This window comes from Pholis gunnellus (assembly GCF_910591455.1).
Source record: "Pholis gunnellus genome assembly, chromosome: 19".
NCBI classification, from domain to species: Eukaryota; Metazoa; Chordata; class Actinopteri; order Perciformes; family Pholidae; genus Pholis; species Pholis gunnellus.
This window is the reverse complement of record NC_136546.1, coordinates 1,230,903-1,257,341: the sequence shown is the minus strand read 5'-3', so window position 1 is coordinate 1,257,341 and position 26,439 is coordinate 1,230,903. Positions and strand designations below refer to the sequence as shown.

Sequence of the window (26,439 nt, the reverse complement as noted above, 5' to 3'; positions counted from 1 at the left end):
AAACAATTCCCTTCTTTTCCTCATTTCTTTCCCTTTTCCGTATCTTTTCTAACTGTCGAGCGGTAACACTGGCGCTAACGCAAACCTTCGGACAATGTAGTTCACAAATAATGGATTCCCACGCTGTTCCATGGTCGTCAGCCTCCATTTCCCAGCATCCCTTGGAGCTGCTGCGAACGGTTGTTTTCCTTCTCGGACGCGGCTAGTTCAAGTTGCCATAGCACGGTAACCTGACGGTAACGCCGAGAGCTGCTCTTCTGTTAGCTATCACAACAAAACGAAACACCAATGGATCTCGTGTAACGTAGTTATAGCGGTACTAGTTGTTCCCTCGGTTTCCGCTGGGTATATACAGTGTTTTGCAGTTTTCACAGTATTGTTGCAAGGCTACATTAGTTGGCTAACGTTGGGTTAGCTAGCTAAGTAGTTGGCTTACCACTTGTTGCTAGCCAGCTGGAGCATCACCCTCAACAGTACCCAGCAACATGTTTGTGAGGAGGGTTTGAATTGAAGCGCTTTGCCGGTCAGATAGCGTTCTGTCTCCACGGGTTGCTAAGGCAACGATGACAAAGCGCCCATTTCCGCTAGCTATGACCAATATATCGATTGTAAAAAAAGTTAAAAACCAGCCCAGTTTGTTCGTTAATCTGATTAACATTGCAGTCAACAGCTAGCGTTGTGTGCAGACGAAGTTAGGTCAATAATCGTCCGATTTACCTAGTCAGCCGTTTTTCGTCGCCTCCACCATAAACCTGCTCTGTGCCAAACTATGGATACGTCCAGTGAGTCCGATTCATACGACAGGACCCTAACCCGGGGGCACAGGCTTCGGGGGCGTGAAGCCCACCGCATACCTGGCCGGGACAGGGGCAGAGCCATCGGGCGTGGAGTTGAGGGTCGACCCGCAGACATCTCCGAGAAGATCAGCACACTGGCGACCACTTTACAGGTATTGTGCTCTGCCTCATGTGACAGACACGTCCAAAGTACACCCGCTTCCCTACACACCTATTGTACTTTGGGGGTCTTTGTGTTTATTATAGCTTGCGTTTGTATCTAAACTTGTCGAAATAATCCTTAATTAAACGCGTATTTTCTGTTGCAGGACACCAGTAGGAACTTAACCAAAGTAGACCGGATGCTGGGCCACTACCGGGAGCATACAGATGACCAGGCTGAAGCCATGGCACTGGTCAGACACCTGTTGTGTGGTTTCATGTGCATATCCATAACATTTCAGACAATACCATACCGAGCTGAGTCCCTAGTTACACTATTTATCTTATCTTTTAGTCCACTATCTCATTGTTTATTCAGTCATTCAATTTTTTAAATTTGGATCTCATTCCTTTTATTTCTCCATCTCCAGATCTTTTCAGGGACGTGATTATGTGAGATTTATACATATATATATATATACACTACCGTTCAAAGGTTTGGGGTCACTTAGAAATGTCCTTATTTCTCAAAGAAAAGCACTGTTTCTTTCAATGAAGATAACATTAAATTAATCAGAAATACACTCTATACATTGTTAATGTGGTTAATGACTATTCTAGGTGGAAACGTCTGGTTTTTAATGATTCTTCTGGATATTTGTTTTACCAGAACTGTTTTTGCTTCTTAATGCTATTTAACAATTCATAGTTTTACTAGTTTGTTGTTTTATGTCAGATTTCTTTCCCTGCACCAGCTCAGGGGGAACCTTGAAGAGTCCATCAGTCAGCTTCAGACACAGAGGGTGAGCAGATCCAATGGGGCTTCAGCTTCAGCCTCCACCCTGCATACCAGTGACCTGGAGGCTGGCTCAGGATCAGGTATGGAGTATTCACACACACCTGGCTCTGGATCATTTGCAAAGAGATGGAACATGAAGGCAGATAAGTCAGAAATAATACATGACAAATGTATTATTTGTGAAAAGAACATTTGAATATGTTGTGCAGCGAGTTTGTGTTTGGTTCTCTGGCTCCTTCTTTAACACTTTATAACAAATGTAGATCTGTAATTTCAGATGGCCAGCATTTCTACCCTACTTCTCCACTGAAGGACTATACAGGCACTCCAGGAAGGAGCCGGAGGTCTCAGTCTGCCAGTGTTCGTTTTAAAGACGCCAGCCTGTCAGCAGACAACGTAAGAATGGAGACAAACCAACCAACAATCAGTGCCACTTGTTACTGTCATGCAGTTTCAGGAAGTTTCCACGAGAGGGCGCACTGAGTCAGGAACGTTGATATGATGCTAATCTTGAAGGGGCTTGATGATATTTTCTTTGAATGAGGTTTTGTTAATGAGAGTATTTAGGCATATATTGTGTTTAGGAGTCCCTATTTATCTTTCATTCTACTTTTCACAGTGGTTGCAATAAATGTGCATCTCCGTAAAGGCAGTGATCGCAAACGCTTTTAATTTGCTTTGCTCATGTACAATGTTTTGTCTTGTGTGTCTGTCTGTGGCGGTCCCATATAGATTCACACTCTGCACCAGTCCCTGAGGGATCTGCGTTGTGACCAGCACAGACTGTCTGATGAGCTGGACAGAGAAATCCTCAGGAGGAATAGGTATCTGAGGGGAGGGGCAAAGGCTGAACAGGCTTTATCAGAACAGTAAACTCTAGTTTTTTTTGTTTCCATATAGCACATTGGCTAGCATACAAGTCAATTCACCAGTCATTGTCATGGGGATTTTTAGAACTAAGTTGAACCTCCAACTGCTGTTGTGTTACCTGCCATAGTAACAAGTAGCATAAATAATAGTGATAATATGAAAGTGTAATTGTATAGCACTTTACAAAGTCTGCTTATCCTTGAATTATTATCATTTTGTTGCCTTAACACTGGTTGAATGTTTGAATAAGGCTTGAGGAATGTAGTACACACTGCTAAAGTAATTCACACAAAGTGAATGGGGGCTCTTATGCAGTCTCCTCCTTAATTTTCTACATTATTCTCCTCACTAACTTTGGCCTGGGCTCTGAATGCATATTGATCTTTATTTTTCACATCCACAAAAAAAGTTTTTCTTTAGCTTTGAAAACAAATGTATAATTTTTCGGGTCTCTGAAATCTCTTTGATGAGAAAGTGCTCAAAGTGTCATGGGAGACTTAAAGAGACAACACTGGAAAGGCAGCAGATCTCTCTTCCCCGGGACTGCTGACCACACCAAATTGATCAACTATATTTTAACATCTGAAGCTGCATAATTATTTTGAGTGGCATCACATTATGCATTCACATTCTGATCAATAATGTCCTGGCAAAGACTTTTTCAAAACTCTGTGTGAATATTTGTCTGCTTTTTATAGGTCTGACATTGACACCAGGCGAGCGATGGAGAGCCTCACAGACAACACGACAACTTCCCAGAGACAGGCCTCAGTGAGTTGTAGCTGTGTTTCACTACCAGTACCTTAAGCATGCCGTCTAGCTCTGTGGACTTCATTTTAAAGGGACACTTTGGATTTCTTGACGTGGGGTTGTATGAGGTACTTCTCCATAGTCAGTGTATTACCTACAGAAGATGGCGGTCTGCACGTCCCCAGTTAGGAGAAACAGACAGGAGTACCAGCATGGATGCAAAGCAAGATACTGCTCAATATCAATCAGTTGATATGCACTATATTTAGAATTTTCTCACCACATTACCATCCTCACAGAACACAGGAGCTGCTGGTCTACTGCAGCCTCGATCGGTTAGGTTGTGTTATTGTGTGACTTTGGTGTTTTAAAGGGCTCGTCCTCTTTTTCAAAGTCCAACTTATGGAACATGTTGGAGAAGCATATTTGTCAAAAAAGTGGTGGTGAGGTGAGGGGCCAGGTACCTGGAAATGATACTGAAACGTTTGCTTATTTTTTTATCTTGTCACGTCTGTGGATGTGTCAAGATAAAAGTAATAACTGTTTTTTACAGGTGGGTGTGCTGCTTCCTGATTAGACGAGGAATACTTGCATCAGTTCTAAAAGATATTTTTTTGTCGCCCACATTTAATTTCCTGTCGTCTCATTTATCATATCCTGCTGCCATCCCTGCACCGGTGATGACCTCAGACGTCCCCCTCTCACTGTCTGCAGGCGTCTTCTCGCGTGGAGCGGCGTCTGCAGGAGCTGGAGAGAGAGATGCATCCTGAGCAAAGTGGCGTGGAGAGAGAGAGAAGGCCTGACCAGTGGGCGGCCTTGTCTGACAAACTGCAGGAGGTGACACTCCACCTCACCACTCAACTGCTGTTATCCCTCCATCCAACACCTCCCCATTGACACTGTCATGTTCCCTCACATTCACAGAGAAGGGCGAAGAATAATCCAGAGGCAACATGAAGGCACATCATTCAATGGAGGGAACATAACAATACTTCATTTGAACTTTATTTATCGGAGACAACACACATTCATTTGCTGTACCTGAGCAGGTTGATGTTATAATAAAGAGACAAAACAACATTGAAGCACATAGAAGAGCATAAATGAAGGGAAACCTAGGGAAAACCATTACGGAACAGATGTACAGTTCAAGCAGATATGACAATCATAACATTACAACAGACACAACTAAACATATATCATGCACACACACACGTATGAAAGAATAAAGCAGGCAAACAGCAATATCAGTCATCACAAATGACGTGCAGACTTCAAATACACTAAAACGACACTGATTGACTTAGCAGGATAAACATATACCAGGTATCATGTTGGCACTGCTTATTTATGTGTTCCATTAATGTGATGCTGGGTGCGACTGTGGCTCAGTGGAGAGTAGGGTCGTCCTTTAGAATCGGCGGTTCGATCCCCGGCTCCGCTCGTCGAATGTCGATGTGTCCTTAAGCCCAAAAGTGCTCCGTAACTGTGCCTACGTTGTGTGAATGTTAGTTAGTCTGGATGATAAGTGGATGGTAGCCCAGTCTATCAATGGGTGTGAATGGGTGAATGACGATATGTAGTGTGAAAGCACTTTGAGTGGTCGCAAAGACTAGAAAAGCTCTGTACTCTCCATTTATCATTTAACAGGCTGATTGTCGTATTGAACTTCTAGTGACTGGTGTGATGCTCTTACTGTAGTTCAAAGCTTGATTGTATACTAGACCAACTAGTCAAGCAGTCATCACTGCATTCATGAATCATTTTACTAATTACTACGAGCAATTCAATGAAATCTATTTCTTTTTTTCACCATGAGAAATTTGCTGATGCAGATGAAGCAATTCAGCACACTTGCCTGTTTATTCCTGAGTAAAAACACAGACCCCTGACATATTCCACAATTTATGAATGCTCATATATGCTCACATATCTTAAGCCCTTCTGGTTGCCTTCTCTTGGTACAAAAACGCGTACATGTAATCTTGATGGCATTAAGAAATGAATGCTGAAACATTCACAAGTGATCATTGTTGAGTGATTCTCTTTCACAAAAATAACCTCGGAGCAGATCACAGAAAACCATCAACTGTCGTTGAGATTAATAATCTTCCACACAATTAGACTCAAGAGGTTTTTTATATTTACCAGTCACCTTGTGAGTCATCATTGCAATATGTGACACCTGCTGTATGAGGAACTACCACACAGGAGGTTTCTAGTAGGTCTGTCTGTGGACAGGTTTTGTCACTATGATAGTGTTGCATCCTTGTAAGATGCAGTCACCAAACTTGAAATGAAGGCTGAGTTTGAAGATGGGTGAGGTCCAAGCAAGAGGTCCGGAAGGGGTCTCTGCCCTCCCACTTTACGGCCCTGGCCCAATTTGGTGACTCGGCTGGTGTGATCCCATCAAATGCACAAGATCCGATTCCTTTCATGTAGTTGGAACCTTCAGTAGTGCAAGTGTCAAAGACCAAATCCTCCTGCTGGGGACTGAGGCAGCAGGCAAGCATCGGGCAACGTTGGTAAACTATTTTCATTAAGAAACATTTCAAACACTTATTGTTTTGCCAACAGGTAACAATAGGCTATACAAGTAAAACAGCATTTCTTATGCTATGGAATTGAAAATGCAAAATAAATAGAATAATAAGAAATATAATTGGCACATTAGATTGACACAGGGTGATGTTGAATGTGCGTTAGCATGTTTGATATGTTTGCATTCACAGACCATAACATGGTGCAGCATCGCCGGCTTCTACACGTCTCTCTCCGATGGTGTTGTAGCTGATCTAAAACCCGTTGGCGGGTCTTTCAGCTCCGGCATAGTGTGACTTGCACACCAGTAGCTTGTAGTGCTAAATGTTGCTAATGGCGTACAGATAAAAGTTTCCGGGTGGAACTTGCGCTTGTAAAATCTCACAAATCTGTGGATTTCTCCGCACTTGTTGGGTCACGTCATTGTGTTCATTGAAGGGATTTCTCTCCGATGCACTGCAGGCCTCCGTGGTTTGTTAAACTATGTCACCTGGCCCTCTTGCTCTGCTTTACGAGACTATAAACCACAGCCAGGCAATTACTTGGATGCAGTGCACATGGTCGCTAAGCAAGCAACTGCTACTTTTGCGCATTTCATGCCAATCATGTTTTTTTTACCTGTGTATTGGTTTGAAAGCATTAATAGTTGAGCGAGTGTGTCATTAGGTGCACTTTAGTGACGTAGACTCAAAGCTAGTTTCACTCCAAGTCAATAGGTGCCCACAGTCCCAGTAAAGAACACATGATCTATTATTGCTCTCTTATGTTGCTACTTCCATACAGCGACACAAATCATCCTTATTATACATCATCAGCATAATGTTAGTTCATTTTTGTAATAACACCATTTATTTTGAGGACAGCATTTTGTTGTATCTCTCCTGCCTGCTGCAGTTCATCAGTGTACCACAGAGGGGCGCTGTGTAGCTGTATCCACACTGATAACCTTTGGGAGCTACACTGTTCCACACACTTTGTAATGACAGTAGCTACCAATTCATTTGCATCCCTCTCCTCCGTAGTGCCCTAATGGGACACCAGCAGGGCCTAGGGTGATGGGAAATCATGCATTTGTCCAAAAATTAAGGGTAAATAAACAAGCATGAGGACATGAAGAGGAAAATAATCCCTTTTACTACTAAAGAGCAGGAGAGGAGGGAGAGCAGAGGGCACATTTATTCCCCACCGATGGGCCCGCTGTGATGTGAATCAAATAGATGATGAGTCACTTGGGTAGATGTTATTGCTAGCAGCCGGTAATTCATCATCGCAGCCCGCTCAGAGTGAGTGGGATCTAAGCTCTTGTACAAATCCACCATGATGGCACTATCTTGTTCCAAGAAGATGAGATTGGGGGGATGCCATGATGTAATAGCACTCTCCTGTTGCATTCTTACTCTACTCTTTTGTGTGTGCTCTTATAATGATGCATGCTGGGGCCTGTGTTTTGTAGACTTCAGGGAGACGCCAAGTTCAAGCCCAGGAGAGAGAGGAGGCAGTTCCAGCCAGGCTACTGAGAGCCGGCCGGGAGAAATCCAAGGTTCATATGTTTAAAAATGTTTTCATTTAAAAATAAAAGTAAAAACATTTGGTTGGTATTTTGAACGTAGTGCTATTAAAGTTTGCCTTAATACAGTTCCTTCCTTTTCCCTGCATCATTTTATTAAAGTAATAGTTAAAATTCTTGCTCAGGCAGTTCAGTCAGGAACACTCTCGTTATAGATTTTAACCATTTATTGCAACAAATGGAATACAGTTAAACTTGGCGATAATGGCTCCGCTCTTTGAATGCTCCCCGGATTAGCAAGCAGCTACTGAGCTAAGACCGGGAGCACCGAGCAATAACCCCCCTGGGTTTACAGGACAGGGGTACATTTTTAAAATACATTTCAAACATTTGGCAGAAGATGAACTAACAAAGAGGTGGAGGCTGGGGTGGAGGAGGCGAAGCTTCGCCAGCAGTGTGGTCTGTAGCAGCGTAGATGTAGAATGAATCAGTGAGAAGGAAGCCATATTTAAATAAACCTCCGTGAAGTGAGAGTGGGCTGTGATTGGTGCGTGGCCGATCGGAAGCTATGATTCAATCGGCTGGCTGTCAGCTGGTTACAGCTGGGGCGTATAACTTCCGTGTCCTGCATGAATTTACGCTAGCTTCATTTATGTAATTACACACTTTTTATCTGAATATTCAATATTTAAACATCCTAATGGTGTTATAATTGTGCCCTGAACTCTATTTGTGTACATTGTGAATTCTGCACACCTGATGCTCTACACTACAGGTAATGCTCATTCTGAACCTTTGACACCTCCACATCAGTTTCCAGAACACTACCTCATCATGTATCGTCCTGACTTTGTCATTGTTATGCTCTTCTCAGATGGAGCAGGAGCTGGAGGGAGCTAGAAGACTACTTGAACAGTCTGAGGATAGCAGAGAGGCCCTTGATCAACAGGTTTGTTAGTGTCTCTGTGTTCTCTACCTGATTGTACATGCAGATGTACAGTAAACCTCAGCAGACACAACAATAATCAGTGCAGCATCTTCTCAGAGAACGTCCGCGTCATTTCGCCCGCTGTGAGACAGTCACGTGTCTTTCTCTGTGTCTGCTTACATGGCCGACGACCCCCAGGTGGAGGACATGCGCGGCGAGCTGCTGAGGATGAGGAAGGAGAAGACTGAGCTTCAGCTGAAGACTTCTCAGCCCATTGCTCAGCCACATGGCAACCACACCTTCAGGGAGGAGGGGAGTAGTGTGCAGAGAGGCGCAGGTACTGAATCTAAGTCTGGTTTGTGGAGGTGATGGAAAGGTGCATCAACAGGAAGACACAGAGGATTAGGATGCAGGTTAAATGAGGACCTAAATGGAACCCATCCATTTACATCCAAATCCTCTCTGCAAAAGATTGCTATGAAAACACTCTAAGTAACCAAAGAAATAGCTGACATTATGTCTAAGAGAGGAAATTGGGAGTAGGTGTAGTAAAAATATTCCCTGTCAATGCCCCACTGTTTCTTTTGTAATGCTATTGAATTATGAGCATCAAAGGGCCTTAAATAGCAGTGAAAGTTTAAAAAAACATTGATGGTTCTTATACAATTGTCTAATGTTCTATAGTAGTTCAAAACTAAATATGATTTAGGTTTAAATCTGAATTTGACATAGATTGTATAAAATATGGGGAAATACTTAATGATGACATTAGTGACAATAGTATTTAGTATTTGTATATCAGCATCTGTGTTTGTCACGGAGAGTTTTGCTTCATTCACTTCATTTATCACTTCATTTGTATTCTGTTCACGTCTACCAACTCTGGGTCTGCCCCAAGTGACCAAGTGAAGTGATTGACATGTGAGTCTTGCATATAAACCCCCTATATAGTCGCTAAAGAGGTATAACAAATTCAGAGCAAGGTTAGAAAATAAGTCAAAATGCTCAAATATTCATCTCATTCAAAAGATGTTGCAGTGTGTAGTGTATTTCTTCTTCAGTTCTTGTCTCCACATGTAGAGAGATCAATCCTAACAACACTTGATTATGTGCCTGCATGTGTTCATGTGTATAGATCGTTTGAACCTGGAGAAAGAAGTGGCGGAGCTGCGAGCCCAGCTGCACACGGTCTCGGTCGTCAGCGAGGTCGAAGAACTGAAAAGGACTCTGGACCGAAAGGAGAAGGAGAGGGTCCAACTCAGCTTACAGGTGGAGGTGTGTATCAGAGAAGTTGTGTGATTGTGAGTATTTATATAAAACCTACTAAAGCTTATAACATCAGTGATTCAGAGAAGGCATTGCATGTCATTCTTTCGTTGTCCATGTGGCGGTCTCTGCAGAATACCCGTAAGAATAGCTGCACTCAGGATGTCTCAGCTGGAGTGCAAACGAACACACCAGAAGCATGCTTTGGGCTTTGTCCCTGTTGGCGTCTCCACCCTGAGCAGGGTTATTTCAGTTTGTCGGGTGCCTCTCATCCGTGGTCGCATCCTCCGCCAACTCCATGCCCTTTATCGTCTTAAAATCGTCAAATGAAGTGACAGTCGGAATAGGAAATCAGAAATCAACCACCAGTGGTTTGTCCTTCGCAAACGGGTGCGTTGTGTCACTTCCATCACTGTAACAAGACATAAAAACAAAACATATTCCCTTGCTAAGCAGGGGTATTCAAGGCTGTGCAGGGTATCAATAACATGATAGTAGAAATAGCTGCACTTTAAAGCATTGGCACATTCCTCTAATCTCTGATATTTCTTTCACTGAAAATGTGTTTAAACTCCCACGCTTCCCTTATTGCAGAGTAGGTGTTAAAAGATGAAGAAGGTGTTTGCATGTATCACCTGGGGCGTCTCTTATGGTTTTTATGTCAAGATCAAAAATAGACGTTGGAAATGTTTCATTTTAACGGTAAATGAGTATAATGAGGAGAATAGGGTGGAGGATTCAATTTCTCAGTGACTGAATTTATATACAGTCTAATAGGCCTCTGAGTAATCAGTCTATGACGAATACTCCTAACTGGCTGTTAGGAGTATTTGTCATAGACTGATACCGACAAAATGTTGCTACTATTGCCGTAATACCTAAACGGCACCAGGCTAACTTTACCTGCCCTTACTTGAGACTTCAATCAAACTGGAAACTTCAAAGTGATTGTGATTTTCTTGTGGAGGAAGAATGAAGTTAATCCAGTGCAACTCTCCTTTCAGACTACTTTTCAGACCAATAGTGGGCAGCATGACAGTCTGTACCTTCTTTGACCTTTCTGCCTTTGGCTTTTGTCCTCTTCTTTGCTCATAATAACCGCTCTTTACTGTTCTTCTTCTCATACCTATTTGCTTTTTTGCTTTTAAAATCAGTCTTTTTCTCTTGCTTCCATTGCCCTAAACCCATTCCTCCACACCCCTTTGTCTCCTTGTCTCCCGCCTCTCTGTCTTTTTGCTGCCATTAGCACTAGTAGTAGTCACACACACACACACACACACACACACACACACACACACACACGTCCTTGACCTTTCTCTTTTCTATATACCAGGACTTGTCATCAGACCTGGCACGGCGGGAGGAGCAGCAGCTACGAATGCTGGAACAGTTGAGCGAGATGCAGGTATTTTTGTATTGGTTATTGCGTCTCACTGTAATTCATCAGCGTATAGGTGATTTATATCAAGGACTCTAAACAAAGGATGCTTGTTCTATTAACCATTTGAATTGGAATCATGCTGTGTGCAGTGTTTCATTCTGAGCCACAGGTTAAATGTAAAGACACTGTAAAGCTGCAGTCATGAGATCCTTGTGAATTAGGCCTGTTCGTCCTTTTAGCATTGACATGGTTAAAATAATACTGCTTCAGATTATAAAGAATGAATGTACTCTTTTTTTATACATTGGCTCATCTTTTAGAGCCGAGGGCAGGCAGAGAGGAGGGAGACGGAGGCCTTGCTCCAGGAGAGCACGAGGAGCAGAGATGAACTGAAGACCAGGGCCCAGGAGGCGGTGCGTCAGTGGAGGGCAAAGTGCAGGAGACTACAGAAGGAGCTGGAGGAGGCGAGTGCCCAGGCTCAAGTCCACACTGACAAGACCTCACAGGTCTGTTGAGGCATATTTATGCATTACAGGACTTCTGACACCTCAGCCTACACTAGCAGCTGTGGCTAAGGAACTGCTGATCTTTAAAATGTGAAACTAGTTTATCTTTACAACTCATTGAGTCAAGTGGACTGACCTGCTGTATGTCAAGATATTACCAGTGCAAGGAGTGGAATTGTAGTACTACATTTGAAGTGAGAAACATTAGGGTTATCTCAGCTTGGCATTGAGACTCCATAAAAGCAGAAAAGAAGAAAGAAGAAGCCTGTATTACAATCTGGAGGTGCAGGGTTTGAAAGATATTGGCTTCTGGGATGCTTTTGAGTTGCATTATGGGAAATGTATGGTCTGGATTTTGAACAAAACTAGGGACTAAAAGTCAAGATATCTCGGCCTTTGTTGCTTCTTCACCCCGTTCAGCTGTTTCTCTGTGATGTTGAGGCACAAAATCCTCTCTGCCTTGTGTGTTTACCTAACTAGATTTAAAGAAGTCCAGATTTCAGGAAAGCACATTTAACATGAATTTTATTTGACCTGTATGTATTTATGAAGTGCCTTCTAAAAGCTACATTTTTCATCCACGTATTTGGATGTCCAGTCTTCTTCGTTTATGGTAGTTTTAGTCTATTCAAACTAAAAACACTTCAGCGCCAAGTATATTGACAAAGAAATCACCAGTCTCCTGATAGTTGGTCCCATATGGTGCAGATCAGCATTTTATACCAGTCACTTGATGGTAAAGCCTGCATGAAAAATGTACAATATGGATTGTACATGTTTAATAAACCAACTTGTGCCATCGGTAACAGGAAAGCAAAACTATGATTATTACACATAAGCTAGAGTTAAACTAGCACTGTGTCAAGATAAAAACCCAAACTACTTAGTCAGCTGCTTTATTTGTTCCTGTTGGCAATTGTCGTTCTTTTTGGCTCATCTTTGAACGAAGTAAAAACTCTCTCAGCTCTTTCACAGAATCCTGATTGTGGTGAAACTCATTGCAGCTTATTGACTCGGTATCTTTGGGTGCTGGTGGGCTACTGCAGCTCTGTCTCAGAGGTTCTGAATGCTGCTGCTAAGCTAGCCAGCTGGCAGCTACGTCCACAAACACTGACTGTCTTTGTTGCCTTCACTGAACAGTGGACTCTGGCTCATGCATACCTGCTTTGACTTTGACAGTGTGTTCTAAAAAGTGAAGTAATCAATAAAGTTTACTGAAATGCATTTCTCAGCTCCAGCAGTAGACTGATTTGTAGCGACGCCCCTGGCAGCGAGAATAAAACAAAACTTATTTCAGCCAAACTCTCCACTGACGTCAGAACACATCAGTGGAGGTGGAAGCAAACTGCTGCTACAACCGGCATCAGCGGTGCACAGAACGTAGGAAAGTGACACAGCAGTTAAAGGTGTGTTCATATGAGGCGGATCTTGCGCCTCACGTTACTCAGGCGAATACGGCCGCTTGAGGATTTCTCAACTCGCGAACATTCACCCCAACAGCCAATGGGAGGACTCCCTCTGGAAAGGAAGAGGGGCTCACGTCCATAGATAGCACATAACTTAGCAATGTTTAATTCCGCCACCAACCATGACCGAAATAAACACTATACGTGTTGTGGAAGTCCCAGATAGGCCAGAAACTGTTGTGTCTGGGTTCATAACATTCTTCTCCAAGCCGTCTCTGTATAGTACTACAAACTTTGAGTCATTCAGCTCCCAGTGACCTCATATGACGGCAAAAAGTTTGTCCTCCTTTTCTGAATCTCGGTGAAGTCAGGATAGTCTAAATGCATTTGCGCCGCCCAGCGCAAATTCACATCTATTTGTGTCTTGTATGTAACTGTGCCGCAAAACACAATCTGCTTTGGGTTTTGTCTTCACACAGCTTCACACAGATGCTATATTTCATATATTTGTAGCAGCTCTGTGTTCTGGGGGCCTCCCTCCTTTGTTACATTACGGAGCGCATTCAGTTTAATTTTACATCTCAACATTTGAAAGAAAACACCCTCCTATCACTGGGGAAATACAGATGTTAAACTATTTATGAGTTTTCCTCGTCCAGTTCTTCCATGTTCTCGTAGTAGAAATGGACTGGACAATCAGCAAAAGCAGCACCTTTGAAGTGTAATGATTGGAAAGAGGAGATATGAACACATGCTGTATCTGTAATCCATATGTATGTGGTTCACATGCAGTCTTATGATGAAGAGAAGGAAGCTGGTCTCAGTTTTAGAAAGATATGAAATGAAAATGCTATTTAGAACTAGTGAATACCTAAAACACACCAATAAGTAATGGACAATGTTTTGGATGCATGCCTTTCTCTGTTCTTTGTTTTTTCTAAATTGCATAGAGGGTTTTGTATCAGAGTCAGATGAGAACTCTTGAATATTGTATTTTTAATAGCTTAATCATTATATAACCAAACATGAAGTAAAGTGGCCTGAGTACCTTTTTACTGTACCTTACAGTGGTTGTGCTTTGTTGAATAATTAAAGGTTGACAATGATTATTAGCTTGAAAGTCACCTCCCAGTGATTTCCATTCCATTTGAACTGAATGAGTCACTTCAAACTCTCAGTCAGCAGCCTCGCTCCTCTCAGTCAGACAGACAGTCAGACAGACAGACTCCCACCTGGCTTACTCAACGTTAATTACAAAATCATGTCTGCCCCCTTAATGAATTAGGGGAAAGAATCAAGTGCTCAATTAAATGATTAGGTTCTGAGCTACAGCAAAGTCTTTGCAAATTCCAGTCAAAGCCAGAGTATTAGAAGCAATCTGCCTTGAACAGACCTGACCATTGTCCCTTATCAGGGAGCTGAGAGCGAGCGCTCTCCTATCAGTGCAAGAGCTGCTACTGCATGTTTCTCTGTCACTCTTTCTTTTGCTCTCATCATTATTGTTAGAGCTCCTTTTTGTACACCATCTTCCGCCTCCTCTTCATTTGTCAATCTTCATTTCCCTTCTCCTCTCCTACCCCCCACACTCTTTCTGCCTCTTTTGCCCCTGCTCTCTCTTTCTCCCCCCAGGCAGCCAGGGAAAAGGAGAGCTCCCAGGCCCAGCTGAAGGCGCTGAGTCAGCAGACTGAGGCGGCCCGCAGGGAGCTCGCTGAAATCCTCGGGCGATTGGCCCAGCGCGAAGAAGAGCTCCACCGCAAGGACGTGGAGCTGTCCGAGACCCGTCAGCGCCAGTTATCACTGGAGCAAGAAATGCGGGAGGTATGGGGGATTGAGCATCCAGCAATTGAAAATAACTTTCAACTCACCAGGGACACAAAAAAAGACATGTTATTTGTTTTACTCGTAGGACCATAGACCGTGAGTCAGCATTTAGAAATCTTATCATTCCATCAGGCTGCAAGTCTAGCTCATTGATTGGAGACCAGTTTGACTTTTTGACAGTTTGTCAAAAATGACAGCAGTCAGCACTGCGGTAGAAATCAAACAGTATCACACTACCACCATGAAGTATGCTGTGTGTGTGTGTGTGTGTGTGTGTCATGTAATGAGGACACCTTTAGTAGTCAGCAAGCATTGAAGTTGTACAAAGGTAGACATATCAAATTCTGTTTTGCAAAATGCATTTTTAGTGGTTCTAAGCACATGAGCATCCGTGCAAAAATCCCAGTTAACCACAGGCATGGCTGGAGTTTTGATTTAATTATTTTGGCAGAACAATTTGTCATGTTCAGTATGAAGTGTTGTTAAAGTCAAGAACATAATGACACCTCAGCTACAGAGTCATTAAAAGAGCTTTGATCAGACTCTAACAGATTCTAACCCTAGGTGAGGGAGGCCTCCGCTGCCCTGGAGGAGGAGGCTCAACGTCTGGCTGCTGCCCAGACAAGACTGAGGGAAGAGAACCAGAGGCTGGAGGAGAGGGCTGACACCCAAGCCCGTCGGTGCCAGATGGACCAGGACACACAGGCCAAGCTCCAGGCCGCCTTAAAGCAGATGACCTCAGGCCATGCTCAGCTAATCCAGAGGTTAGCTGAGGAGGAGAGCTCCAAGCAGAACCTCCAAAAGAGCTCCCTGGAGGTACGGGCCAAGCTGACAGCAGTGCAGGAGGAGCGGGCCGCACTGGGGCAGCAGCTGCAGCTGGAGAGAGAGGTGCATCAGACAGAACTGGACAACATGAAGGCAATGATGGAGGACAGCAGGACAAAGAAGTATCATGACGTGCAGGACATGCTCAAGCTCTGCCACCAGGAGAGGGATGAAATAAAGGCACACCTGAAGGAGGTTAAGGTGAGCCCTTTTTATATATAGTAGTATATATTCCATGAAGGAAATGTGCAGTTAAAAAGTTTGCCATTTGGTAAATTTACTTATTTGCTTTTTGCTTAGAGTTACATGAGTCAGTCTCTCATGTCTCTATAGTAAATATGGAGCCAGCATCCAGCTTAGCTTAGCTTAGCTTAGCATTAAGGCTGGAAACAGCTAGCTCGACCCTGTCCAGAGGTCTGGAACCAGCTGCTACTTACCTGGCATCTGGTCCCAGCCAAGAAATATCTGTCATAGTCACTTCAGTTCTTGTATAGATTGAACGAACAAGATGTGTTTATAAGCTTTAGAGCTGCTGGTAAGTGAATAAGCTGTTACAATTACAAGAGAGCCAGTCTCTGGTGTGCAGGCACTTTCTGCAGCAGTGAGATGGCCAACAGGAAGTGTCGTATACACAGTGCATGTGTAATCTGACAGCCAAAAAGCAATGTAGACTCTTTTTCCCCTGGGAAATGTCGAGCGTCTAACACTTGTTATGAATTTTTACGCACCAATTTATGGTGGAAATGTTTTTATTTATGTAAAGGAAAACACTTAATTCAGGAGGTATAGGTGACAATACAAAATATAATGCAATATATTGCAAGAAGGCCAGGTTCACAGTGGAAGCGTCACGATTTGACCGTGATACTCGGCTGGCTCGCCATCTTCACCAATAGTTTTGGCGTCTGCTCTTTTCTCTCAGAGTGTCGTGAGCTAATCTGGTAAGAAAAAACAGATATTTTGATATCTTTTATAGGATATAGATAATCTCATGATCTCTGATCTCTGATAAATAGGAACCCCACCGTTTGACTTTCCTTCCCTTTCTCCCTGCTTTTTTGGTGTGAACAGCCAGACGACTGCTTGCGAAACAAAGCGCAGCACTGCGGCACCTCCACGTCCAGTGTGAACCCGTTGTAAGGCTGTCACTCTTTATGTATGCCGTTCAAGTATTTCTGTTATATCTGCTGAGTCAACACATGATTTAGTTTTCCCTCCTCTTTTGTGTCTTGTGGAAGTAACCTCTTTAAATGTGCATGTGTCTTCTTCACCTAAATGATACATGAATTCATATTCATTCATTTATAAACCCCTGGATAGCTTATATGGGTTTCAGCAAGATTTCTGCTCGTGTTTAAAACTTTAAAACCCACATATGTGTTCTCTGATATTTCCAGACAAAAATGTTCCCTTTAGTCTAATGTGATGTGCATGATGTTATTGCTCAGCGCTCTGCTGCTGTAGTAGTATTCCCTTCAAACTGTCTGACAGACACAAACCCGGTTTGGGACTCTCTCTGGGTAAGACAAAGTTTAGAGAAGCGGCTGTGCGCTGCTCTTCATCAGGATGGAAAACTGAAACTAACAGAAAACACTATGGATCAGGCATAAATCTCTCCATTGTGTGGCTTATTGCACATGCACATGTTAACTTCACCACCTCAAAAGCTTGAAGAAGCTACTATATAGCCCCCCTGAGTGCTATATAGTATAGTAGCTGCTCGCTAGGTTGGATCAATGATGAGGTGCAATTTCTCTGTGTACTGTGCTGTGTGCATGTGTGACACAGCAGTTGACGGTTGTGTGTCAAGGTCATAACCCAACCAAAGAGAGATGTTTTTTTCTTTGCACCCAGGCACGGATCACAGAGTGCCACACTCTAATTGACATTTAGAGTATCATTGGCACACACTACGAATTCAGCACAGGGTAACGTGCCTCAGCCACTCAACATCTGGCGTATTTCCGACTCAGCGAGACACAGACAAAATCCTCATTTGGAGTAATTTTCCTCATTGGCCTGAGCTCTGTGCTCTGAGTGCGGGTGAATGGAGGATAGCTGAGCTCCTAATGGTGTGTGGGGCCCCGTGGATCCTCATGGCCGTTCCAAAGCTCCAAGCGTGAATATTTAAAACCCCGATATCAGACCTCAGAAGTCTCATCAAGGCAGTGCAGGAGATAGGGGACTCCACTTGGCTTCCTCCCTCTGTGCCCTCCCCGCCTCCCTCCTTCCGTATCTCCAATGATGAGCCCTCCCGGGTACATTGTTTCTTAAGGGGCATGGTCCTCCCTGATATGGTTGAGCTTAGCCCATTAGCGCTGCTGAATGGCATTAATATCTGACATAGCTCATTGTAATGGTGTCATTTCCCAGCGCGGTAAGGACAAGGGCGTTTGCTAGAATGTTTTAAAGTACCAGCCTACGGGTGCTGCAGATGTCCCTAAGAAGCCCACCCAATATTCACATAGCATAGCCAGGGGCCCGTATTACGATTTTGATACAGTCAACTGTCAGAAAAAGCTAGAAATATTCCTATTTTCTTGTCCTTGTCCTCTCACTCTTGATTCCCTCTCCACTCTATCTTCTCCCTCGCTGTCTCTCTTTGTCTTAATCCCTCTCTTACTGCCTCCCTCCAGTTCTCATTTAGCATTTTCAATCTTTCTTCTCACTTCCAGCAGTTCTGTTTTTTTCAGTTCGAGTCACTCCTGTCACTCCCAGTCCTCAGCCCTTGTTGTCCATTCCACTTTACGATATCTTCAGCTGTGTGTGGTGATATGATCATTGTAGATAGACAGCTTATGTCAGAGGCTGGATTTTCCTTTGCAAGCTTCAGCTGGACTGAGACATGAATTAAGGATTTAGATTTGGCATTTGAGATAGATTTGACTTGATTTCAGAGTCTTGGAATGGCATTTACCCGTTCACTTACATGATATTCTCTGTGAGGCAGAGAATGTCATGTCAGACCTTATTGTGAATTCACCCAGTACCTGCTAGTTTTGACTTAAGCTCTTTTACAAATCGTTAGGGTTCACTGGCATATTTGGCATTCTGTACATATGATCCACAAAGCAGCATTTATGTCAAAAGAATGGCTACTTTGAAAATGTATGTCCATCCAGCCATCCATTTTCCTCCGCTTATCCGGGGTCGGGTCGCGGTGTCAGCAGGCCAAGCAGGCTGACCCAGACTTCCCTCTCGCCCGCAACATTTTCCAGCTCATACTGGGGGATCCCGAGGCGTTCCCAGGCCAGCTGGGAGATATAATCCCTCCAGCGTGTTCTGGGTCTTCCCCGGGGTCTCCTCCCAGTTGGGCGTGCCCGGGAAACCTCCAATGGGAGGCGTCCAGGAGGCATCCTGATTAGATGCCCGAACCACCTCAGCTGACTCCTTTCGATGCGAAGGAGTAGCGGCTCGACTCCAAGTTCCCTCCTGATGTCCGAGCTCCTTACCCTATCTCTAAGGCTGAGCCCGGCCACCCTACGGAGGAAACTCATTTCGGCCGCTTGTACCCGCAACCTTGTCCTTTCGATCACGACCCAGAGTTCGTGACCATAGGTGAGGGTAGGAACGTAGACCGACCAGTAAATTGAGAGCTTTGCCTTCCGGCTCAGCTCTCTCTTCACCAAGACGGTCCGGTGCAGCGCCTGCTTTACTGCTGCAGCCGCACCGATCCGCCTGTCGATCTCCCGCTCCATCTTACCCTCACTCGTGAACAAGACCCCGAGATACTTAAACTCCTTCACTTGAGGTAGGCACTCCGTCCCCACCTGGAGGGAGCAATCCACCGGTTTCCGGCAGAGCACCATGGCCTCGGATTTGGAGGTGCTGACTCTCATCCCCGCCGCTTCACACTCAGCTGCAAACCGCCCCAGTGAATGCTGGAGGTCACGATCCGAGGAGGCCAACAGGACCACATCATCTGCATATAGCAGAGAGGTGATCCCGAGACCCCCGAACCTGACGTTCTCCACCCCCCTGCTGCGCCTAGAAATCCTGTCCGTGAAAGTCACGAACAGAACTGGTGACAAAGGGCAGCCCTGGCGGAGGCCAACACCCACCAGGAACGTGTCTGACTTATTGCCGAGAATGCGGACACAGCTCCTACTGCAGTCGTACAGAGACCGGATGGCCCGTTGCAACGGGTCCGGCACCCCATACTCCCGCAGCACCCCCACAAGAACCCCTGAGGGACCCGGTCGAAAGCCTTCTCCAAGTCCACAAAACACATGTAGACTGGTTGGGCAAACTCCCAGAACCCCTCCAGTAGTCTTGCGAGGGTAAAGAGCTGGTCCACTGTTCCACGGCCGGGACGGAATCCGCACTGCTCCTCTTGAATCCGAGGTTCAACAAACGGTCGGAGCCTCCTTTCCAGCACCCTGGCATAAGCTTTCCCCGGGAGGCTGAGTAGTGTGATACCCCGATAATTCGAGCACACTCTCCGGTCCCCCTTTTTGAAAATGGGAACCACCACCCCGGTCTGCCAGTCCATGGGCACTGGTCCCGACCCCCATGCGACACTGAAGAGGCGTGTCAGCCAAGACAGCCCAACAGTGTCCAGCGCCTTCAGCATCTCAGGGCGGATCTCATCCACCCCCGGCGCCTTGCCACCAAGGAGCTTTTTGACTACCTTAGCGACCTCTGCCAGGGATATGGGTGAGCCCCCCAGGTCTTCAGGCGCTGCCTCCTCTGCAGAGGACATGTTGGTCGGGTTTAGGAGTTCCTCAAAGTGCTCTTTCCACCGCCCGACGATGTCCCCCGTCCGGGTCAACAGTTCCCCCCCCCCTGCTGAGAACAGCCTGGGGTAGGCCCTGCTTTCCCTTCCTGAGCCGTCGGATGGTTTGCCAGAACCTTCTTGAGGCCAACCGAAAGTCCTTCTCCATGGCCTCCCCGAACTCCTCCCATGCCCGAGTGAAAATGTATGTGCACTATGTAATCATTCTCCCTGTATGTTTTAGAGCTTGAACATCACAGAAAAACAAACTGAAACCTGCTTTTAGTAGATCTTTTTTTGCAGCAGATAAACCATCAGTCCTTATTGTCTCAGATGATTGGCCTTAAACACACCATTCTCCACCAGGCAGACGCAGCCTCAGACAAGGAGCTGTGCAGGGCGCTGCGCATCAAGTTGGACAGGATGAAGGATGAGTGTGATAAGCTGGCTGCACAGCTGAGCACAAAAGACGAGGCGCACACACTTCTCCACAGACAGTACCAGCTACTCAAACAGGAACTGGATGACAAAGTAAGCCCCGCCTCCTTTTGCCAAGTTTCTCAAACATACCGACTAACATTGAAAGCGGCGAAACTTCCAATAATATTTATGCCGATTCTAATTAATCGTGGCATATAAAGTCCAAGGACATTGACAGGAAAGACAACTAAACTTGTAGACATGAGTACCATCAGCAGCCGCTGCATTTTGAATAGAACCATGCTCCTCGCTGAATGTGTCTTTCATATTGTAACTCTGGCACCTTATTTGAAGCCATTTATGTTGCATACAAGGAGAAAAACACCAGACATTTGTCTATGTAAAGATAACACATAATGCATCTCTAGTGTAAAGGACTGGCTATTCATGCAGCGGTCAGAAAGGTATTTACTTTGTAAACGAATGCTGGATAAAGTACGACCGCGACAGGAAGCATCACGTTAACATTTTAAAGACACTACTTTCCTCGCTTCTTTCCTGGCAGATCTAGGATAACTGTAAGGTCATGTGATCATATAAACCTACGAATGGTTCGAAAGGTTAAGTGCTGCCAAATCAGCACTATTTTCACTTCTCTCACAGGCCCCTGATAAGTTGCATGGGGCTCTGTGGGGATCCATGTATTGATTTGAAATTGGGTGAATGGGAATAGGGGCTCTTATTAATGTAACATGGGTGGTTTATCATCCCAGAGACAGGACAGTGATCCACAGTCCCTGGGCAGCACTGATCAGTGGGTTCCTGTGCCTCGGACATATTGAACGACTGTGTCCTGGTAGGGACCCTGAAACTATTGACAGTGCAGGTCAGAGGAGGAAACTTAACTAGCCTGTTTGTGTGAGTGGAAAGTGAATGGCTCTCTGATGCCCAGGCTGTCTGTCATTCTGCATGTGTATTATCGAGTCGACTGTAGAATTAATCTTGTAACAAGCAGACATAAATTCCTCCACTCATTTACAGAGAACTTGCTGTAATTAATATCTTTCTGGTGTCTTGTGAGATTCAAATAACATAACTAAACACAGCAGACAGCGATGGCTAATTAGAATCCACCGCTGCTCGGCTCTCTCCCGTCCTCCACAGGTCAGGTCGGGTGAGAGGAGACGTGCTTCAGAGTCCGGGCTCGTTAAGCTGGAGGAGAAGGTGTTTCGGATGGAAGCGGAGCGAGAGGCAGTCCTCACCTCCATGGGTGAGGAACTAGATGCAGCCTGTCGCAGCCTGGCTAAGAACGGTGAAGACAAACTACAGGTATTTACTTTGGTTTGTTGTGTGGGTTTAAAGCTGCATATAGCAATGCTGGTCCCTCTGGGGATTCAAAACAGCACTGACTCGTTAGTGAACATGTTTACTCCCCCAGCAGACACAGATCAACATGAGTCAATAGAGGGACATCTCCAACGGAATGTTGGAGATGTCCCTCTATTGACTCGCTATTTAGCTCTGATGGTTCACCAACTCTGAGAACCTTCTGGACCAGTTGCTTGTTTACTTCAGCTTTTTGTCAGTGCATGCCAGGCAAGGAGCAGACACTCACCTGAGAATGGCTGCAAACAGTTTAGCAGTGTTTGGGAAGGTTGGTGAGAGCAGTGGAACTCAACATTCAGTTAGTGTGTGGACCAGAGAACCAGAACACTGAGGTAAAAGCTGCATAGAAGTGCATACTGAGATCATCTCACTTTGCTTTAAGTGTTCAAGTTTAAAATAAGTCCCAATGCTGAGTTCAAACTACGTGTGACAAAAGCAAGAATATGACGTGGCTAGTTATGTTGTCTCCGAGTCTCTTTTGAAGTGTTGCTCAAGTGTGCTTGTTGATGTATTATCTCGTTAAATAGCACTGGCTTACAATTCCATCACAGTTCTACACCCTAGGCACAGCTACGGGAGCAATTCTTTGGTTAAGTGTCTCACTCAAGGACACATCGACATGCGACCGCCGGAGTCGGGGATCGAACCGCCGATATTTTGATTGAAGGATGGCCCTGCTCTCCACTTAGCCACCGTCGCCCTATTCCTGCTTGAAAATGTACCCGAACAATTAATCAATTATCATAATAGTTTCTGATTCATTTTCTGTCGTCCGATTACTGTGATCACACACATACTGTACTGAATACTTGAAGAAGGCTGCATGGTGGCTTTCATCTTATCGGGTGAAAGATGTTTGCTCTCCCAATGAGGTGAAGATGACGGTGCTTTAGGAAGAGATTAATGAGGTTGTGTTTTCTATGTTTCTGTGTGAGTACAATCAGGCAGAATTACAGTGTTTTATTTGCATAACACTTAACTTATCATTAAAGCGTGAGAAGAGTGAATTTATGTGAACATTCCTGATCATTTTTACTGCTATTTCTGCATCACGCTTTTCTTTTTCAAAGGTAAACCAGCCAATTCAAAGAGATGCAACTTTTCTCATTTCATTCTTTTCATTTCCTCTCATCAGTTAAACAAAGAGAATGTACACTAGCCTCTCATATTAGATTCTGTGTTTTAGTAGGCAACACTTATCAGATCAATAAGAAAATCCAGGCTCCCTCATGGGGCTCAAAGGTGGACTCCAGATGTAACTGTTAAAAAAAGACAATAGAAGAAATTCTGCAAATTGATTTGGCGAGTGGCGACCCCCCAAAAAATCTCTCCTATGGGTGAGATATACATGACACATTAAAGCCTCTTGTGCACAGTAAAGTTTCTACAGTACTACTGACAAACGCTAATGTTTTACACATACACCCTTATACACTCGTAAACACAGAATACACACACTTACGTACTTGATGCTAGGTTTCCTCTGCTGCTCCAAGCTAATGAACCCAGTGAGCTCTTATCTGCTCATATAGATTTCCCAATCTGGTCCAGCAGTGCTGCAGCCAATGCCTCCCCTCATCTGTAATCTGTCATGTTGAAAAGAAGTCAAAGTTGCTCGTGATTGGCCTAATGAGGGGAATCATTAGCAGTTAAGGGGTGTTACCTCATGATGCCCTTCTTCTCTTTAGAAGCACTAATGCAACAAGTTGTAAGACAGAGTAGCGCTTCATTGAAAGTTAAGGAAACTTAAAAGGGGTAGAGCACTGTCATAACAGAGATGTGGAGTTTACTGGATGTTGGCAGTTGATAAAAGGAAGATTTTAAATTGGTGAAACTGTTTCCATAGCCACAAAGTGCTCAGACCACTTTCCAGTTCACCAACAAGTTAGTACACATCTTCATACCGGTCTAGAAGCTCCATTTTAATGTCATGTTTGACAGGTGTTTTTTTACCTTAAATGCTAAACCTTATGGGGAATCTAATCTTGGTTACTTCCCTGTCTTCTGGCTCAAGTGAGAACACACCATGTAACTGTTCTGTGTGTGAGTGCATCCTGGGAGATCAGTAGGGCTGTGCTGAATACTTTGAAGCTTCATTCATAAGGTTGACAGTACAATTCAAAATTGACATTTGAATGCTGCGCAGCTTCTTAATTTTTTGCATGTCTATTCATTTATTCTCAGATAAGATCAGGCTACACTCATGATATTATTATTATTATACTGTTTTAAGAATTAGATTCCAGTAGCGGCTTCATAGTTTGTTTCCATCTCATGTAATTCAAACATTTCCAAGAACTCCAGTCTAAAAGTGCAAATTTATTGAAAACAAAATGAATGTAATAATTTTTTTTCCAACAATCCATATTTGTTGTCCTTTCAACAACAATATTCTCCCTGTGGTCAGAGAACAGTTTGCTCTCTCGCCTGCTGCACACAGAGTGAGGCAGCAATCTAACAGCACCATGAATTTATACAGCCACAATCACCCAAAATCTTTTTTTAAATATGGTGACAGACATTCAAATCTTAATTCTAAAACCTCAATAGAAGCTTTTAAGGTGAAACAAATGACATTCGGTACAACCCTAGACATCGTCGTTCCTGTCTCCTTTCACTTTAAGCTGGTTAATGAAGAAATGCCTCAGCAGTCATAATCTCAACAAAAACATCTGGCTTTGTCCTTTCCACTTGCTGTTACATCTCCACCTTTTGCTTCTCTCTAAACCTTGCCATCTTTACCATTTCCTCAGCGGGGGGTGAAACAAACAAACTGTAACCAAAGACTCCCTGTCACAGATGTACTCGCATTCAGAAAGAGACGTGCAAACCAGGCAGCCACATATTTAAATTAGCCGTGGCAGACACTTGGATTCTACGGCGGTGCTGCTGATAAAATAGTGGCATTTCTTTCACTTCAACCCCACAGACTCCAATTTCAACTCCCAGCCTACTTGTTCAGTTTTCAGCAGTTTCACCTCCTCTTTGTCTGCCACTGCAGCGAGCTGCCTTTGATGGTTCGGAAAAGAGTGAAGTGAGCACGAGGCATAGAGGCATGTTTCATCCTCCCACACAGATGCACGCTCTGCCACGCGCTTGTACACTCCCTGAGACGGAGACCTCTGCACAGCAGTGTTCAATTGCCGCACTTTGAGCTGCCGTGGCAACAACTTGGGATATTCGTTTTGCTTGGATCTTCTTTTGAATGACAGCTGGAAAAAGTTGCCTGACACCTCTGCAGTGACGATGTTGTTTGCCGAGGCGCGGGACAGAAAGGGTCCAAAAAAACAACCCTGCTGAGTGCCTTCCATGTCTGTTGATCATGGGTAAACACCTTGCCACAAGGGTGTACATGAGAAAATACAACCAGTGGTACTTTTTGTTGACTTTGTTCGTGGCTGTGTGACAGTTTGTCGTGTGAATTTGGGTTGTTATGTCTTCTGGCTTTTTAGTTTTGACCTATGTATGGGAGTTCTGGTTGTGCTCTGTCTCTCTGTGTGTTGGCAGGACCGCTCCCTATAAATGGATTTACACAAAAGCTTTTGGAAAGGTTGGACATGGGCAAAGTAGCAATTATTTACTTCTCATATTCCATAGGAGCATATGGCTTTCATCTTTTGGGCCTGTACCTTTGGATAAATCCATGTTAACACTATAGAATATTTAGCCTCACTGGCAGTGTGGCTTTAGGATTGGCACCGTCAGTTGGTGAGTTCACCACTTTAGTCCAGAATGAAATATCTCAACAAATACTGGATGGATTTCCATGAAATTTGGTACAGACATTCGCCACCACGAGCTGGACATTAATAAGTTTGAGTGAATGTATAGATAACTATTTGATGGATTGTTATGAAAGGTGGTACACACATTTATGTTTCTGTTGGGATGAATTGTAACAATTTTGGTAACACCCCTGAATACTTTGGTTTATGAGAACTAATGACATGTAAACTTTGTAGCATGAACAGAGTATTCTGACCTAAAGATAAGATAACTGCTGCATGAAAAGTTTCCTGAGTTGTACAATCCTGTGTCTGTGTTACAAACACAGGCCTTCATATTCATGGGTCGTTCACTGGACTTCCTGGAACCTACTTCATTTCATTGGTACCTGATGCAACCCCCACCCCCCCACCCACACAGCCCCTTCCATTGTTATAACACAGGGCTGTGTTCGGTATGGATTTCCACTTAGTTGTGTGTGAGCCATTAGTAAAGTAAAGTAAAGTAAGTAAAGGATAGCTGCAACTCCAGTTTTTCCAAAACCTTGTTCAGTGGTTTCAGTGCAACCCTAACGGCCCCTTTACAAACGAAGACCTGATTGTGTACATGGGGTTACAATGATGAACCAGAATGCTTAAAACGTTCCATTTCAGGA

The 26,439-nt window shown here is 44.2% G+C and overlaps 1 protein-coding gene across 1 annotated transcript in view; it reads left to right on the top strand.

The window, feature by feature from the left end:
- Positions 1-769: 769 nt before the first annotated feature.
- Positions 770-26,439, top strand: part of cep128 (centrosomal protein 128) — a gene marked incomplete at its 5' end in the record, with an annotated part of 40,887 nt that continues 15,217 nt past the window's right edge. The window contains 17 exons of the mRNA XM_079180530.1: positions 770-949; positions 1,106-1,192; positions 1,694-1,817; positions 2,015-2,133; positions 2,470-2,561; positions 3,306-3,378; positions 4,072-4,194; positions 7,352-7,438; positions 8,280-8,354; positions 8,532-8,670; positions 9,469-9,608; positions 10,933-11,004; positions 11,301-11,486; positions 14,522-14,710; positions 15,278-15,739; positions 20,619-20,783; positions 21,837-22,001. Coding sequence (XP_079036656.1) covers positions 770-949; positions 1,106-1,192; positions 1,694-1,817; positions 2,015-2,133; positions 2,470-2,561; positions 3,306-3,378; positions 4,072-4,194; positions 7,352-7,438; positions 8,280-8,354; positions 8,532-8,670; positions 9,469-9,608; positions 10,933-11,004; positions 11,301-11,486; positions 14,522-14,710; positions 15,278-15,739; positions 20,619-20,783; positions 21,837-22,001 — 2,478 coding nt within the window. The remainder of the gene's footprint in view (positions 950-1,105; positions 1,193-1,693; positions 1,818-2,014; positions 2,134-2,469; positions 2,562-3,305; positions 3,379-4,071; positions 4,195-7,351; positions 7,439-8,279; positions 8,355-8,531; positions 8,671-9,468; positions 9,609-10,932; positions 11,005-11,300; positions 11,487-14,521; positions 14,711-15,277; positions 15,740-20,618; positions 20,784-21,836; positions 22,002-26,439) is intronic.